We start from the raw sequence: 18,281 nt of genomic DNA on the forward strand, positions 1-18,281 counted from the left end.
TTTGCTTTTCTCTTCCATGAGCTAGTTTGGAAAAAAGATTTTGTTTACTTTTTTTTTTTTTTTTGGGGGGGGTATTTTTGTTTTTATGTTTGTTTAGGTTCTTTAAACTAAATAATGTTTCCTCCTCTGTAAGATTTAACTCTTAAATGAAAAGCACAGACTATGTATGCTTGGTTCATCCAATTTGGATACTGTCTCCTACCACATAGGGCTTCCAGACTTCTCCTTCCTCCCTTTAATGTGTTTGACTGCCCTGCCTTTTATTCTCCTTCTTTTTACACCACTATTTTTCATTCTTCCTGGTTAGTGTCTCTCAGCCTGGAATCTGATTGCCCAGAGTCTACCCTGTCTCTTTGCAAGCTGTGCTCATGACTGATTGCTCTCATGTCCTCTGCTCTCTTCCGCATTTTTAAGCCAAGGTACTTGTTGTTCTGGTTCATCCTGCAGCTGTCCTTTGGGATATACCCTTACTGCCTCTTTTATCTCTTGCTGGATGCTTTTATCCATCTCCATGGTTTCGGTAGCTACAGATGCCAGATAATCTCCTCCTCCACTCTCTGCTGAGAATTACATGTGCTTTTGAGTCACCTCTTCCTGGAATTCTTGCCACCAGCTTAGGATCTGCAATCCTTGTCTCCCCATTCTCCAGACTCTTACCAAATATGTGTTTGTCAGATATGCCCACTCCTGCTTATAGTCACTGCTAAAAGACCACAGTGGAGAAAAGGAATGGTCCCAATTATGGTTCTGTTTTCTTTTTATCTTCTGTGTCAAGCATGCTATTCCTCTCTGTTTACAGCTCTGTTCCTCCTCCCCCACATTTCTGATATGATGCTCTCAGGCAGGACTATCAGCTTTTGTGCAGAGAGCACTTACTCTGTGACAAGGGCTTCACAGATGTTGGTACAAAATAATAGATGTGTTTCTCATACTCTTGTTACCTCACCTTTCTCTTTACACTGCTTTTGCTGCAGTCTAAAACCATAAGACTCAAACTCTGGCAGATCATGTTTTTGTGACGATTCTTGACATGGACATATATCACTAAGTCTACGTGCACTGAAAAAAAACTGAGCCAAGACTTATCCCCATGAATGCCAGACTCTAGCCCTGTTGCTACCAATGGGCAGGTGGTTCTGATAAGGAGAAGACCCATGTGCTTAAGTCAAGATTTAATGAATCTGTAACACTTGAGTCATGCTAGAAAACCCAGTATATCATTGTTTGAAGGATTTATTAAAAAAAATAAAATCAAAACCAAAACCAAAACGAAAAACAAACTGAAAACAGTTTGCACTGATGTTTTCATTGGTTTTCTCACTTTTAGCTTAGGTTTTCCTAAAAACTGCTGTAGCAGCTTCTTAAAGTTTTAAGAAATACAACTTAATAGGTACTTCAGAATAAATAAGATCTGATACTGCTCTGTAAAGATGTAGCTGTAAGGAAATCAAAGGCAGACAACTACGGAAAGGAGGGATAGATTTTCAGTCATCAGGAAGTTTGGTATTAGTTGCACCTTAAATCTCTCATTGGAACTACTGGACAGAACACCTTTCCTGGAGTCTTGATATTAAAGCTGACTGAATAAGCTAAAGAAGACAGCACTTCACTATTAACATTTCTGGATGACTTGGAAACATATTTAAAAATGTGAAATAAGAAAAGAAAAAAGAGAAAAGAAAAGAGTACATGAGGTGGGGGAAAGACCTGTGGCAAGCGTGTGTCAGAGTCCTAGGAACGAGATGGAGGATTTCTTTTGATTGTTATCCTGGACTTGTTTGAGGAGAAAATAATAGGGCAGTCTGTAACAGTAAACCCAGTCTAGCCCACATAAATATGGAACCATATCCAGGCTATTGTCCTAGATAGCAGTGCTGCACACAGTGCAGACAATGCCTGTGGACTATTTCACTGTACAAAATTTAGACAGGAAAGAAGTGTCAAGTGGTTGAACTGAGACAGAGAATTCAAGTGACTGTTCTAGTGCTGGATACAGTGGGGCTGAGAGGTTCTTACACACGGAAGGAGGAAGTCTGCAATTGTCTCCCTTCCCTGCAACATGACATTGTGCAGTAGCACCGCCATCTGCTACTTCCTGTGCTCTGGCTAACCAAAAAGTCCCTTGTGAGGTATCTTCTAGATATCTGTGTGTAGGAACCAAGAAAGACATAGGATTGTTATGCTTGTTTTCCTGTAGCAGGCAAATGACTGTGTGCAGTTACACAACTTCACCTTTAGAGAGGGCTGCCTGAGGTGTGCTGCCCATTTGCAGGGGAAATGGGATAGGATGAATGCCCCTGGCAGAGGTAGAAGGGTTCCTTCCCCCTGCTGTCTCCAAAGTAGAGAAGACAAAAGAGGTTCTCCAACCAGGCAGCAGCGCAAAGGACAGTTTATAAATAGTACCACAAGTTCAATTAAACTTCTTCTGGTCTTAATTGTTGTTCCTGACTTTGGAATGCATTTAGATACTGTAAAACAGTCATCACAATTGCAGCCATAATTAAGGTACTTCCTGACTCCTCCCTGTTCTGGGAGAGGGAACTGGCCTGGGGGAGAGAAGGACGTGCTTTTGCATCTGTGTGCCTTTTCCAGTGGTTGCTTAGTCGGTCCCAGGGAGAACTGCCTGCAGGAAGTGTTGCAAAGGAGGTTACGTGTGTGAGTGTCTATTGATAGGGCCTGAGGCTGTATCTATCCCAACAAACGGCTGGCCATGCAGGATGCAGGTCATCCTGTACCTGTAGCAGTGCTGAGCTCCAGCACAATATGGCCATGAGTTCCCATGGAAGGGAAGGCTGCAGGCAGCATGGCACTCCGATGTACAGGGGAGCGGGTGTGCACACTCATCTCCCTGCTGTGACTTAGTTAGGGAGCAAACACAGTGAAGAGAAGATGGGGAAAGGGGAATCGTGGGCAGAGGGCCTCCAAGAGGATCAAATGAGGTGACTGAAGACAGCTAGTGGGGGATCACTCTGTAAGGTGGAGTTAAAAGTGCAGGTGATGTGAGGCAGCTAAGGAGGAGAGCTGAAGGGTTGTGATAGTTCAGTGTGACAGTGTGACAATCACAAGGATTTGAAAGAGATTGATAGCCTAAGGCCCATTCTGCATCAGTCTCTGTCAAATAAACTTCACCACGTGATCAGTCTGTGATTTCCCTTGCAGGAAATAAGACAAATTATCTTTGTTTTCCATCTACTCTTGCTTTCATGTTTCAGTCCACAATTTTATTTCTCCTTCTCCAGGAAGGACTCTTTTTATCCACCATCAAATAAACGTGCACCCAGTGATGGGCTAGCTTGAACACTGCAACCATGCTGAAATATGTCCCTTCTGGACCTCCTTTTTTTCATGCCACTGGAAGCTGAAAAGAGAACACAGTTCTGAGAAGATTTCAGTGATTAAAGCCAGGTTTCTTCCCAGGGGTCTGTGGTTTTGTTGTGGTTTAACCCCAGCCAGCAGCCAAACCCACACAGGAACTCGCTCACTCCCCCACCAGTGGGACTAGGGGTAGAATCAGAAGGGCAAAAGCCAGAAAACTCATGACTTGAGATAAAGACAATTTAATGGGGAAAGAAAAAGCCACACACACAAGCAAAGCAAAACAAGGAATTAATTAATTCACTGCTTCCCAGGAGCAGGCACTTGTTCAGCCATCTCTAGGAGAGCAGAGCTCCATCATGTGTAACTCAGGAAGACAAACACCATCACTCCAAATCTCCCTCTTCCTCCTTGTTCCCCACAGCTTTATACACTAATCATGATTTTATATGGTCTGGAATATCCCTTTGGTCAGTTTGGGTCATCTGTCCCAGCTGTGTCTCCTCCCAACCTCCCAGTCAGTGTGGCAGCAGGAGAAGCAGGAAAGGCCCTGGTTGTGTGCTAGCCCCACCCAGCAACAACAAAAACGTCTCTATCAACCCACTGTTCAGCACAAGTCCAATACATAGCCCTGTACTAGCCACTATGAAGAAACTCAATTCTACCCCAGCTGAAACCAGCACAGGTTTTCTGTTACCACTTTGAATTTCAGCCCAAACCAGTCTCCAATTTAATCTTGTTACAGAAGACTGCTGGATTTGTTCTCTTTAAGCAGCCATAAAGATCAGTCAGGTATTTGTGTTGGGTTGTATGTGCACTCAGAGTGGACTGAGCTTGTGGGTTTACCCAAGATGCTCATAAAGGAGAGGGCAAATTGCTTTGTTCCAGACAATGAGAAGTGTGGGCCAGCAAAGCCATGAGTGAATAGGACATTGCAGACTGCCTGCCTTGGAGTATGGATGAGATATTGTTTGCTCTAAGTATAAAGAAACAGAGCTTCAGTAATCAGGATGGAGCTGATTTTTGGCTTTTTCAGTTTCTCACCTCTGCAGGAAGCTGGGTAGCCATAGCCCTTAGAGCTTCTTCTTGGGGCTCATCTGAGTGGTACTCTGTTCATGCACACTGTATCAGTGCAGTCTCTCACTGGAGCTGGAGCTCCTTTGAAATTCCAGATAATGCTGCCTCTCTAATAGTCAGCTGGAAGGCTGAAGGCCTTCCTCCCTTCCATGTGGACCTCCATATTTATCTTTCAAACCCTTAAAGATCTCTGTTTCGTGTCCCTTGATGTGCTTTATCTGAGTGGCAGGACAGCATTACGCCCTTTTGCAAATCAGCACGAGAAGTCAATGCCACAATAGCGTGTTGAGCCCAGGTTTCTAATGTGTCAGACATGTCCCTGACATTTTGTAAAGGATATCTATTCACTGCTTTGTACCATCTGGCTTCATGATAGACAAAATGAGAAGAGAATTAACTTGATGCTCCCAAAACTAATGTGTTTTCACTTACTGCAGACTAAGCAGCCGAAAGGATTGCTTAATCACAGAACATTAAGGGTTGAAAGGGGCCTTAAAGATCATCTAGTCCCAGATTCCCTGCCATGCACAGGGACACCTCCCAGTGGTCAGTGTTGCTCAAGGCCTTGTCCAATCTGACCTTGAATGCTGACAAAGGTGGGGCATCAACAATCTCCTTGGGTAACCTGCTCTAGTATCTCATCACCCTCATAGTAAAGAATTTCTTCGTAATATCTAACCTAAATTTTCCCTCTTTCAGTTTGTACCCATTACTCCTAGTCCTATCACTTCCTGACAAAGAGTCCCTCTCCAGTGCCTTGTAGGCCCCCTTCAAGTACTGGAATGTTGCTACGAGGTCTCCATGCAACCTTTTCTTCTCCAGGCTGAACAGCCCCAATTTTCTCAGCTTGTCTCCATAGGAGAAGTGCTCCAGTCCTCTTATTAAATTCATGGCCCTCTCTGGACTTGGTTCAGCAGTTCCACCTCCTTCTTATATTGGGGACACCAGAACTGCATGCATTCCAGATGGATCTCACAAGAGCAGAGCAGAGGGGGAAATCCTGTCCCTCGACCTGCTAGCCACACTCCTTTTGATGCATCCCAGGATTCCATTGGCTTTCTGGGCTGCCAGTGCACATTCCTGGCTCATGGTGAGTCTTTCATCAATCATCACCCCCAAGTCCTTCTCCGCAGGGCTGCCCTCCATCCCTTATCGGCCCAACTTGTAGGTGTACCTGGGATTGCTGGGACCCAGGTGTAGGACCTTGCACTTGGCCTTGTTGAGGTCTGTATTGGCCTACCTCTCAAGCTTGTCAAGTTCCCTCTGGATGGAATCCCTTCCTTCCAGTGTGTTGACTGCACCACACAGCTTGGTGTGTCAGTGAACTTGCTGAGGGTGCCCTTGACGCCACTGTCTGAGTCACGGACAGAGATGTTGAACAGCACCAGTCCCAACACTGACCCCTGAGGGACACCACTCATCACAACTCTTCAAGTACAGCCATCCAACCAGTTCTTTATCCACTGAGTGATCCATCCATCCACCAAATCCATGTCTCTCCAATTTGGAGGCAGGGTTGTCACGCAGGACAGAGTCAAACGCTTTACCCAAGTCCAGGTAGATGATGCCAGTTGCTTTGCCCCTATCCACCAGTGCTGCAGCCCCATCATAAAAGGTCACCAAATCTGTCAGGCACGATTTGCCCTTTGTAAAGCTGTGTTGGCTGTTACCAGTCACCTCTTTGTTTTCCACGTGTCTTAGCAAAGTTTCCAGGAGAATCTGCTCCACTATCCTGCATGGCACAGAGGAGAGACTGACTGGTCTGTAGTTCACTTGATCTTCTGCTTTTTACTTTTTAAAAATGGGAGGTTTATTTCCCTTTTCCAGTCCTCAGGAGCTTCACCTGACTGCCACAATTTTTCAAAAATTGGACAGTGGCTCAACAACTTCATCTGCCAGCTCTCTCAGGACCAACAGATGAATCTCACTAGCTCACATAAACTTGTGCACATCCAGGTTCCTCAGATGGTCTTGAACCTGATCTTCTCCTAAAATGGGCTCAGGTCTTCATTCTCCCAGTCTTTCCAGACTTCAGTGGTGTGGCTGGAGCACTTCCTGTTGAGGAATGAGGCATAGAAGCTGTTGAGAACCTCAGCCTTTTCTTTGTCCAGGGCAACCAGGTCTCCCATTACCATTAATGGTATATTGAGCCACTCCCTTCAAAGACAGTAATTTTGCATTTCTGTAGCCATGACCACAGTTTGCTTGTTACTTACCTTACCAGTGAGAGCTGTTGATCCAGGACTGGCTTTATCAGTTGGCGTGCTTTAGTCATTTTTTCACTGCCACTTCCCCAGAGTTACTTGGCTCTGGGCAGAAAATGCTGAAAGGATAGTCTGGTCTGTGTTCTGCAGTATATCAGAGGATGTCTACTAGACTAGAGGAGCGTGGTTTGACCTCCTCTGACTTTGAGGGTGATTCCATTTTTGTCTCTTCCTAGGTAGCCAAAGTTATTACCAGGAGTTGTTTCACCCTGACCCAGACTGCATTCTTTCCTCAGATCCAGATTGCCTCTTTTCCAAAGCTTTTTTTTTTGTGTGTGTGTGTGTGTGTGTGTTAAAGAGAACTATTTTGATCAGAATATTGACTTAAGGAAGGAGCAGAAATGCAAGGCAGAGAAATGAGCATCCAGCCAATATGTCAGGGGGAAACACCTATTTTATATACGTGTGCCTTGATAGTGTCTGTACCAGGATTTTGCCTCAAAGCCCTTTCAAATGTTGTCTGTGTTCCCTCTTTCTTCCAGCCGAAAATCTCCCAAAACCTTGTTAGCCTTTTCATCATCACACAGTCCCTATGTCACGTCCCAGGAGCTCCCACTGCCATTGCACCCCCAGAAGGAGAAGGAGGAGGAGGAAGAGTTCCTGCCTCACCCGCTGCTGCCTGACAGCATCGATGTGCTGGAGAAGGTAGACAGGAAGTACAAAAAGAAGAAGAAGAAGCAGCAGCAGAAGAAACACAGACTGCGACAGTTTAATGACCTCTGGGTTCGCCTCGAAGAAAGGTAGTTTAGGGCTGGGGAGGGAGGATGGTTTGTCATGCAAACTGGACTTTAATCAGACTGTTTAATTCGGACTGCCAAATTTCTGCAGGGACTAGATACACCATGAGGACAGGATCTGACCTTCTCCCTGGCCTGTAAAATTTACACAAGACTGCTTGTGATTTTAGTGACAAAATAGCTGTTTAGGGTTTTGTTTTTTTTCCCCCCATGGTTAGGTTTGTGGAAAAGGAGGCATCAAACAGGAGGAAGCCTTGTCTAGATCATTTTGCATTGGGGATTGAGGGGTTGTGAGTGTATGGCAGTCCTCTCTGTCACAGAAGGGTGGGTCCAGTGGTAGATGGTTTTGGGCTGTTATCCAAGAGCTGCTGCATACGTGGAAACTGTCATACCTGGCGTATGTAGTCCTTGCACTTGGACAATATTCATGCAGTATTTCTGGTCTCCGTATTCTTCCAGTCTTAAAAGCATGACAGCCTAGTGGATGATGGAGTTAATATAAAAAAAACTGAGTGTTTTGTGGGGCAAGGGTTCACACATAGCATTTAGTTTTTATCCAGAAGAGCTTACTTGCCTGCAAGTAGCACAGCAGCCTGCAAAAAAAACCCAGCTTCTCTCTCACTACCTATACTTGAGCCTGTGGCTAAATGTATACCTTAGTTTTTTCCTCCTGTCAGATAACCTAATGTCATTTACTTACTATTAATGTAGTTGATACCAGGTGACTGTGATTGGGTTTGGGGATTTTCTGTTGATAGTTTAGTTGAAATGCTAAGGACTGACTTGTCTTAAGCTCCCACCCTGCCTGCACAGTGATACATTCAGTTTTCACATGCAGTTTTTCCCACAAAGCTCAGGGAAGTCAGTGGACAGTGAGTGTGAGATATGTGTGCACTTGCAGTTTCTGTGCCTTCAGAGGATGAGGGAAGATGGGAAGACGTGCTACTGTGATTAAATTGGAGGTACATTAGGGCTACATACTGGTTTGCAAGTACTGCCAGGCACTAGTGCAGTAAAAGCAAAGCTAATAATGGCATCTTAGGAAACTGCTGCATAAATATGGGACCAGCAAATGCCACTTTCCTCTATTTTTTTTCTTTTGTAATATTTCCTTTCTTCCCCTACTAATTAAGCCATCCTTTATGCTAGAAACTTACCAGATGCTAGGTGACAGATTATTTTTAAGGGTGAGCCCTCAGTAGCAGAGAGCTTGAACGTCTGGACGTGGAGCTGTTGCATGACAATACTGGGAGAGACGAGCGATGCCTGGGAGATTGCTGCTCCCGCACCGCCGAGGGAGAGCAGCTGTCACTTGGGCACAAAGCCCATCCCTGTGATGGGTTTCTGTAACACCGGCATTGCCTCCGCTCTCTCTGCCCAGGCTCCAGGGCAGGCGTGGGATGAGCTGACAGCCCCACCTCGTGGAGCAGCCGCTTCTGTTCCCGCAGATATCCAGCACCTCTGGGCTCAGCCCGGCTCGTGTGCAGGCAGGGCACTTCTCTCTGGGACTCTCAGCGCTTGCTCCAACCATCCCTCGGGGTGCTCAGGCACAGGTTCCTTTTGCCAAGGCATTCACAGCTTTCAGGTTTGCAGCTGGACTCGATGATCTTAAAGGTCTTTTCCAACCTTAAATGATTCTGTGATTCCTTCTGTCAGTCTGAAAATGTGAAAGGTGCAGCCCAAGGGATTTTAATACAGTCTTGTAGTGGGCTTGGCAGAATGGCTTTCATTTGTGCCCCTGTATGCATCAGCTGCCAGCTGTACTTCTTTGATGTGCTGCCAGCTGTCTTCATTCCAGCTATTGTTCAAATCTTCAGGGGAGCCCTTTGGGTAAGGGAGAGTAAATGTTTTAAAAAGGATACTAATTGCATTCAGTTTCCCAAAGCATTTTTGCTTAATGGGCCAAAATAAGACAAGAATGATGCACAGCAGCTGGTGCAGGAGAAGTTACTCAGCTTTTGTATTTGCCAGGTGGAGCTGCTTTTAGGTTCATCCAAATTTGCCTTCACATTCCTCACAGTGCCATGAGGCCCTGGGCTGTGCATCAGTTCTACAGCTCCGGGATCTAATATTGCTTTCAGTCCATTGCCAAGGAGAACAACACCAGTTGTGGCCCTTTTGATTCTTGGCCTGCTGTGGTGTGTAATCTCTCTCCCGTTCAGGACAGTTGGCATTAGCAATCTAGAGCACACAAATTTCTCTCCTCTGTCACGTATTGCCATAATGGGAGTTCAGCATCATGTGGGCTGTCATTCAGCTCTCATTTATCACCACATCAGAACACTCACTTCTATGGGAAATACTCTGGAATGTGGTGATTTTTCCCAGTGACTCTAGGATGTGCTTCTGGGGGTGACTTTTCCTCTCCTTAAAGTATGTCATGCAATCTCTTTGTAATTCATGATCTGTGGAAGAGATCATAGAGTATACAGTATAAAAACAAGTTTGGTCCACACTAAGATGCACGAAGCACGGCTGAGGAAGATGTACTCAGCTGAGAACAGGTATCTCACTCCAGCAACACTCCTCTGCAGCAATACTTGTTTTTTTCTTATATATTTACTACTTATGTGAAAGGCACTAGGAATATGATCATCTTACCCACTTGACTGACTGTAAGAGCAATGGGCAGGCTGGGTAGACCTGAGATGGGGCAGGTATTTTCCTGATGTTGTCACCCTCCTCAGTCTCTCCTCCCTGTTACCCCTCAAGACTGCTTCACAGTTCAGCTGGGTAGCACCCTCGTCCTTGTGGGCTGGCATGGGAGCTGCCCACACTTGTGAGGAAGGGACAAGACAGCACTCTACCATTAGGAGACGAAGACTTCTGGTGGGTGTGTAACTTGCACAAGAGACCATCCCCGTGAACCCAGAAGACTAACAGTGGGGCACAGAGGCTGCCCACCTCCCGCTCTGTGGCTGGTGGGCAGTTCTGGGCTGGGTCTGGACTGATGTTCTTCTCTTGCCTTGCAGTGCCACCGACCACCCTCCCCGGATCCGCATCATCAATGGCTTCATCACGGTTGAATCCCAGCCCCGGGGCCACGGGCGGTCCAGCCACATGCGCACAGACACCGACAGTGCTCACCAGCCTTCCCATTCTCTCTTCCTCCCACTACTGTCTGTGACTTTCCATATGATAATGCTGCATTGAAACACAGGGGGACCCAAGTTGCAGGGTCCTTGCCTTAAAAATAACAATAAATAAAAAAACCCAAAACACTCATGTGAAAAAAAGAAATAGAAGACTCTGAGTGGGACACCCGTTCTTTGGGGTGTTCCTAAACTGCCTCCTTTTCCTGAGTCTGGATGATTAACACTGTTAACTGGTTTGACCTACCCAATACAGGAGAAGATATTTTAATGAAAGTGTTATTTATCCTTCTCTTGCAGAAGAATGATTTCCTGTTATCCCATAATGATTTGGGGAGATTATAATGTTGCTATAACATAGCTGTTGTTTAGCTATATGAGCCCAACTAAATTACAATTTTTTCACCTTCAGTGCCTTGTAAGAAGATTTACCACTGACTTGTTTATTAGAATAGATTTTGGTCATATGAGCACAGCTGGGAAAGAGAGGTTGGTATTTTATGTCTCTACTTGGTAATGCTTTTATCTCCTGCCTGTTAGGGCTCCAGATTACATATGAAGGTTCATGACAACACTTTCTACGATAGAATAAAACAGTGAAGACTTGTGAACAGAATGTTTCTGCTGTCTGTTTGATACTGTGTAAGATGGGTACACCTCAACCTCCAGTGGCTGGACAAGACTTGTAAGTGCAAACTAATCACAGAATCACATAATATTCTGTGTTGGAACGGGCCCACAAGGATCATCGAGCCCACCCCTTAAATGAATGGCCCACACAGGGATCCAACCCATGACCTTGGTGTTAGAAGCACCATGATCTAACCAATGTACATTTAAGAAAAAAAAATAAAAAATCCTGGGCAACTTCACAAATCCAAGTGTCCAAATGCTGGACACTTCCAAAATACGTTCTCAAGAAGAGATTTGAGAAGACCAGATGCAGGCTTTCCTTCTCTTTCTAAATCACAGATATATTGTCCTTTGTTCAGCTGGATTCACATTTGGGGAGAAAGAATTTTCCGTTTCTACACAATTAGACTTTATTCTAGGAAATCCTTACAAGTTTTCTACTGAGTTCATTGCTCAGACTTTCCAAATTCTTTCAAGTCCTTCGCTGCCTGTGTGAAATGGACATGTTGCTGACTGTTGAATGTAAGAAACATGGAAATCATGATGAATTGCTTTCTGTGTTTGTACAGGACATACTCTTGTGATCACACTTACTCATTTTGTGAGCAACATATCCCTCCCTCCTCTTAGGGGAGCTTCATTGCCCAGGAAGGTCTCATATTCATGCATGGGAGGACTTGGAGCCAACATATTCAGCTTGGCAATTTGGAAACATAGCAGTCACCCCAGTAAGACAACAAACCCTCATACGTTTTCTTTCCTATGCATTTACACATACTTTGCTACCTTTTCTGTTGCCTACAAAATGTACTTCTTCTTATGCTTCTATGGCCCATTGGAGGAGGAAGAGCAAAGGTTCCAGCTTTCTTAACAGGCTTTTCAACTCGTGATCTCAAATTTCAGTCCACCTTCAGAAGGGCTGAACCTGAACAAAGCCTCAGTTTGCTGAGGAGAACAGAGAAAGGAGAGGCTAAGTATCACAGTTAGCAGCAGCACTGTGGGGAATTAAATATATCTGGGCTGGAGTAGAAGACAGCACCATCTCATTTTATATTCCTTTTCATACAGAATACTGCAAGACCTCAGGGTCCTGAATGTGTTCTGGCTTTGGGTGTCGGGGCTGGTGGTGTGTTCTCCCCTCTGGTCTCTCTCTCTGGTTGATCTTTCACTAGTCATAGACCTGATGGGTCTGGTGCTTGTTTTCCTTGACCTGAATATTACCTGAAGGAGCAGATCATATGGAGTAAAGGTTAGTTACAAAAATGCACTGCAGGCCTGACAAACTGCACATAGAATCATAGAATCATAGGATAGTCTGGGTTGGAAGGTGCTTTAAAGATCACCTCTTTCCAACTGCCCTGCTGCTGGGACAACCTTGCACTAGACCAGGTTGCTCAAAGGCCCATCGAACCTGGCCTTGAATGCTTCCAGGGGTGGGGCATCCACAACTTCTCTGGGCAACCTCTTCCTGTGTCTCATCACCCTCACATACATACTTGCGTATTTTACCAGTGCATCTGAGTGGGGCCACCAAAAACCTTACATCAGAGTGTGTCCTGTACTTGCTAACATATGCATTTGTATTGCTTCTCCCCCTTCTGTCCTTAGAAATTCCAGATTAAGTGTGACACATGTTCAAAGTGTACTGGAAGCACTGGGAGAAAGCAGCTGAGGCAGAGCTTCTATTTCTTTTCTCCATTACAAGCCAAATACTGCTGTGTAAAATAGCCCCAGCCTACCTTCTGCCTTTGTTCGTTCCTCCATGGTTACTTCTGAGCTTCATCTCTGTGAGGGTAACTGAGTTGAGTGGAACAGCCATCAATGTTTTTTTGTAGGTTGGCATGAGGAAAGAGTAGTTATAAAATGCTCAGGAATTACAGAGACCTGAAATTACCCTATGGATTACCCAGTTCTGGTAGTGTAACTCATTTTGTGGCCTGTTTCCCAGTGCTTGACTGTGTCAGGGAACCAGATGTACTTAAACTGTGATGGACTGCGTGCCTACAGAAGCTGCATCCTGGGAGCCTTTCTGCAAAGTAAGCAAATTCTTTCAGGATATTTTAGAGGGTCTCATGCACTTGGCCTGACACCTGTCAACTAAACTAGTGGTTCCAACCCCTCCCTTTTTTTTCAGACCAGTCATTGCTGATTGTCCTCTCTGTCCCCTCCCCGCCTCAACCCTGGCTCTAGATTAGTTTGTGCGGTTTTAGGCAGTATCAGCATTAAGATCAGTGGACCAGTTATCTAAATGTATACACTCAGTGTGGGAACTGCTTCTTCAGTCCCAAATGAAATTGGAGCAAAGCTAATACCTTTTTGCTGAAAGGTAGCTCTGAGGTTAAAATATTGGGTAAGACCTTTTTCAGCTCTCTGCTGGAGAGAATTTGAAGCCACAGCTCCTCCAGGTGCCCTCTTAACACCTACTGAGAAGTTGACTAGGGGGATATCTTCTCTGGAGGTGGCCCTTTCTAATGAAATGGTGGGAATCAGCTATTCTGATCATGTTCAAATTAGCAATAGAATTAAATAAGCCCCTCTCTTTTCTAGTTTTATTGTTACAGATACTCAGCTGCATGCAGTCACACCTGGTATTACTGTGATTGTCCACCTGGCTTTTTAAATCATCCCAGGCAATGTGTTTCTTATTGAACATAGTGGAATGCTATAAGTATAAACCCACTTGGCCCATCCCAGAATTTGGTAGTGGGCAAGTCAGTGTGCTGAGACCTTCCAGTGGTGGAAGGTCTCAGATCCATGTGGGAGGTATATAAGTTTTGTGCTGGACTGTTGCTGTTGTGGCATACTGGGTAATTATTTGTCAATACAGCTTCAAGGATATAAACTCACACTCAAGGGGATAAAATGGACAAAGGCTATTAAAAGTACTGGAGCAGAAATGCTATGAGCAACAAGAATCTTGGCTATTATTTTGCTCAAGGTTTTTCAAGCTCCATGCTTGGATTGCCTGGATGTGTGGAAGTTTAAACAGAATAAAAGTACTACACTCAGCTGAATTCATTGTTTATTTACTGATTATTGTGGGTATAGCTGTCTATTATCTGCTTGGGAGGTAAAGCTGTAATGTTGGAGTTGTTTTCTGTGGTAAGACTCAAATTTGAGGAAAATCAGTTGTGCTGAGAATTCTGAAAACATCTCTTGTGGTTAGCCCAAGAACTCAACAGCTATAAAGGAAATTAGGCAAGTAAAGCAGCTTTCAGAAGAACTGACAACCACTGTCTCAGCAGTTCATCACCTAGACAGCAGGAATGGAAACTCATAACCCATGAAACATTTATGTGTACCACTGTGAACAAACACACAATAACTTGCCCAGGAAACACAATGTCAATGATGAAATACAGTACAATAATTGGTTTACAGCCCCCAAAAATTACAAAAATACCCTTTCCAAAATTTCAGTGGCATGTGGTAATAAAAGCTGAATATTCTTTAAATATCCAATTCTTTACTGAATTTATTATCTGTTCAATCTCAGTGACTTCCTCTGGTGATGTGTTCAAGATCTATGTGGAATATCCTGCACTTGAATTTCATAAAAACTCAATTTTGTTTTGAAATTTCTTCATGTTTGCAATTTGGCCACTGCATTCTTGATGCATTCGTTTGGATTTTTTTTTTTTTTTTAATTCAGAGTAAGTGTACTGTAGAACCTCATGTTTATGTCTGTTCTTTATGTGGAAAAACATAGTGCATTAGAAGTCTTTGTAGTACCTTTGCCTTGTTGCACATATCCTGCCAGACCTCTCTGGGGAACCTCTTACTGCATGACCCCTCATATCCAAAAGAACTGGAGTTCAATCCAATGAGTGGTGGACTAGCAAATAAGGATGAAAGAGGTTTCAGTGAATTTTATCTCCTCTGATATGATGAGGCCAGCCTTCAAACTGGGGTATCAAAAATGAGTTAGAATTTGGTCTTGAAATGCATAGACACCCCTTAAGCAGTACCATAAGTGGCCACCCTCTCTAGCAGCTCCAGGTCCTGGGCATTCCCCCTGTGTGGTAGCTGGAACCTTGCCCAGCGACCCGGAGGTCTGTCCAGAGGCCTGAGTCCCAGGCTGATGGATGTGGCTGCTGCTTTCCCATTTGAGAATTAATTGGTAGCAAAGCTGAGCACCTGTCTTGGAGACAGACAGACAGGCAAATGCAGGCAGAGGGCAATGACGTGGCCAGCCACACACCTGAGGTGCTGCTCTCAACAGCACCCACATACAGGGCTCTGCTCCTGCCTAGATCCTGAATACTGTTCCAGGCTTTACAATTCTCCTACTCATCATGTCATGGAGTTAACAGATCCAGAACCATACAGTGATCTCACAGGTCCCCGACACTCACAAGTTATCACCTCTGCCCCTCTGCCTACTTAGTCCCTCTGCTCAGACTCAGCACCTCCTGCTGCGGACTGGTACAACTTGTGGTTTGCAAGTGTTTATCCAGGCCTCACTACTAGACTAGAATATATTCTCTCACCAGCACATTATACTGGCAATGCTTGTCTGCTGAAGTCCAACAATCTGGTCAGGTCAAACACCATATTCACAAGTTCCACATCACAGCACTGTGTACAGCTAGGAGAAGAACACGATATATACCTTGTCATTTGTTTCTGAGAGAAAAATTGGTGTGGAACAGGTGTTATTTCCTCAGACTACAAAATGTGTTGTTATGGCCCTACAGGTCCCAGAGCCCAAGCTGTACAGATACCAGTCTCCAGCAGGCCCATTCCATGTGCAGCTCATGTGGTGTCTTCAGACCAAAGCAGAAATTACTTGCTTGGCAAACTATAGCTGTATGAGGTGCTGGGGAAAATCCCTCAGCTTGTTTTTTTTTTTGACAGAACTTTCCCTGTCCCTGGGGAGACTTATCCCTGTATCTGTTTAGGGAGCCAGCCAGCAGCCATGCTTCCAGCAAGCTAGAGATGGCTCACAAGCTCAAATTAAGCTAAAAATAGTGATCTTGAGGTGGTCATTGGCTTCCACCTGCCTCAGTGTAAGGTGCTGGTGGCTACCACTGCATCGGGAGGTCAAATGAGCAAATAACTTCATTTGTCATGCTAGCTATCTTTATAGCATCACCTTTGCTTTTTCCTTCCAATCTGGATTTTCAAAGACAGGGATATAGTTACCTTTCTTGGTTTCAGCAATTGGTTGATTTCTGCAAAGGAAGGTTTAAGGTGTGAATTAATTTGATATATTTTGTTGCCTGGCCTGTATTCTTGCTGTGACACAAATTCAAGTTGCCAACAAGAAAAAATCAGTTGTCTTTTTCGCTTTCTGCTTAGAGAATATCTTGTGCTGTGGTTATGTGAAAGGTAAGAGCATCTGCCTAATTAAGGTTATTTGGTCAATGAATCTTTTCAGGGTAAAGGGAAAAATAAATGAAAGGGGAAGTGATAAGCAAAGAACACAAACAGACACAAACCCGATAGACAACAGATAGAAGAGACAATGTCAAGGATTAAAAGTTTCTAGTTACTCATTGATGAACGACTGAAAGAAATTCTCAGGCTCAGCTTCATAACTGATAAGAAAGGGGAAAAAAGAGAACTGTGAGGATTTGAAATGTTCAAGGGGGGCACCTGAGGGACTACCCAAAATTTACAAAATCACATTTAGCAGAAGGGGGTGGGGAGGAACACAGAGAGGGAGTAGACAGGAGGTGGTATAAAAGGGAGCGGTTTCCTGGTCAGTACACTTATCTGAATATACCCTGGGCCTGATCACTGAAGTCAGTCCTATCCTCTTATTAGATCTTTTCTTAAATATAGTGCATGGTGGTCTTAAGGCCAAGTTTTGGGTTCTGCACTTTGGCCACAACAACCCCATTCAGCGCTACAAGCTGGGCACAGAGTGGCTGGAGAGCAGCCAGGCAGAAAGGGACCTGGGGGTGCTGATCGACAGGAGGCTGAACATGAGCCAGCAGTGTGCCCAGGTGGCCAAGAAGGCCAATGGCATCCTGGCCTGCATCAAGAACAGTGTGGCCAGCAGGAGCAGGGCAGTGATCCTTCCCCTGTACTCAGTGCTGGTGAGGCCACACCTTGAGTATTGTGTTCAGCTCTGGACCCCTCAGTTCAGGAAGGACATTGAGGTGCTGGAGCGGGTCCAGAGAAGAGCAATGAGGCTGGTGAAGGGACTTGAGCACAAGTCCTGTGAGGAGAGGCTGAGGGAGCTGGAGTTGTTTAGTCTGGAGAAGAGAAGGCTTAGAGGTGACCTCATCACTCTCTTCAACTACCTGAAGGGAGGTTATAGCCAGGTGGGGCTTGGTCTCTTCTCCCAGGCAACCAACAATAGGACAAGGGGACATGGGCTCAAACTCTGCCAGGGGAGGTTTAGATTAGATGTTAGGAAGAAATTCTTTACAGAGAGGGTAATCAGGCATTGGAACAGCCTACCCAGAGAGGTGGTGGATTCACCACCCCTGGAGGTTTTTAAGCAGAGATTGGATGTTGCCCTTAGTGCCATGCTATAGTAATTGGAGTTGGATGAGGGGTTGGACTTGATGATCTTTGAGGTCTTTTCCAACCCAATCTATTCTATGATTCTATGATTCTTAGCCAGCAGATAATATGACAACAGTGAGTATCCTGAAAAACAGTGAGGGAGAACAAAACACAAGGGGCTCAGCTGCGTTGGCTGGAGTGGACAAGTCACAGGCACATGTGCTTGGCACCAGTTGCTGTGCTAGCTGTGAGGCAGAAGGGGGTCTGTATCTTCTGCTACCCTGTTGCATGCAGGTGTGGGGTGTACTTCATATTCTAATCTAGTAGTGAGGCCTGGATAAACATTTTGGGGTCCCAAATATTTCCCCGAGTCTTAGTACTTGCTACCCAGATAGGGCAAGTGAAAAATTCTTACCAGCCTAGACAACAGATTTTCTTGAGCACTGGAGGAAGGCTGGACCCATACTTTAAAAGAAATAAATATCCTTCTTGACCACACCTTGATTGTGATCTGGCCGTCGCTAAACCTGTTTCAGAAAGTTTGTAGACATTTTCTGGTCCTGTCACTCTTTCTATCACACTGTGGAAGAGAAGTTGTGTCATATATGATGAGGGAGGAAAGGTTGAGAATGGTACCAAGTGTGTCTGAAGCATGCAGAGCATCTCCTATGATCTCTTCATTCCCTGCTTGAAGCTCTGAGCAC

The 18,281-nt window shown here is 44.9% G+C and overlaps 1 protein-coding gene across 1 annotated transcript in view; it reads left to right on the forward strand.

Moving 5' to 3' along the window:
• Window positions 1-11,101, forward strand: part of LOC114068003 (metalloprotease TIKI1-like) — a 70,499-nt gene extending 59,398 nt beyond the window's left edge. The window contains exons 7-8 of the mRNA XM_027903856.1: window positions 7,139-7,396; window positions 10,366-11,101. Of these exons, the coding sequence (XP_027759657.1) occupies window positions 7,139-7,396; window positions 10,366-10,546 (439 nt within the window). The 3' untranslated portion in view covers window positions 10,547-11,101. The remainder of the gene's footprint in view (window positions 1-7,138; window positions 7,397-10,365) is intronic.
• The last annotated feature ends 7,180 nt before the right edge of the window (window positions 11,102-18,281 follow it).

The sequence above is a fragment of the Empidonax traillii genome, unplaced genomic scaffold (genome assembly GCF_003031625.1).
Source record: "Empidonax traillii isolate 1590-97213 ecotype Southwest subspecies unplaced genomic scaffold, ASM303162v1 scaffold2:size4533513, whole genome shotgun sequence".
In the NCBI taxonomy this organism is placed as follows: domain Eukaryota; kingdom Metazoa; phylum Chordata; class Aves; order Passeriformes; family Tyrannidae; genus Empidonax; species Empidonax traillii.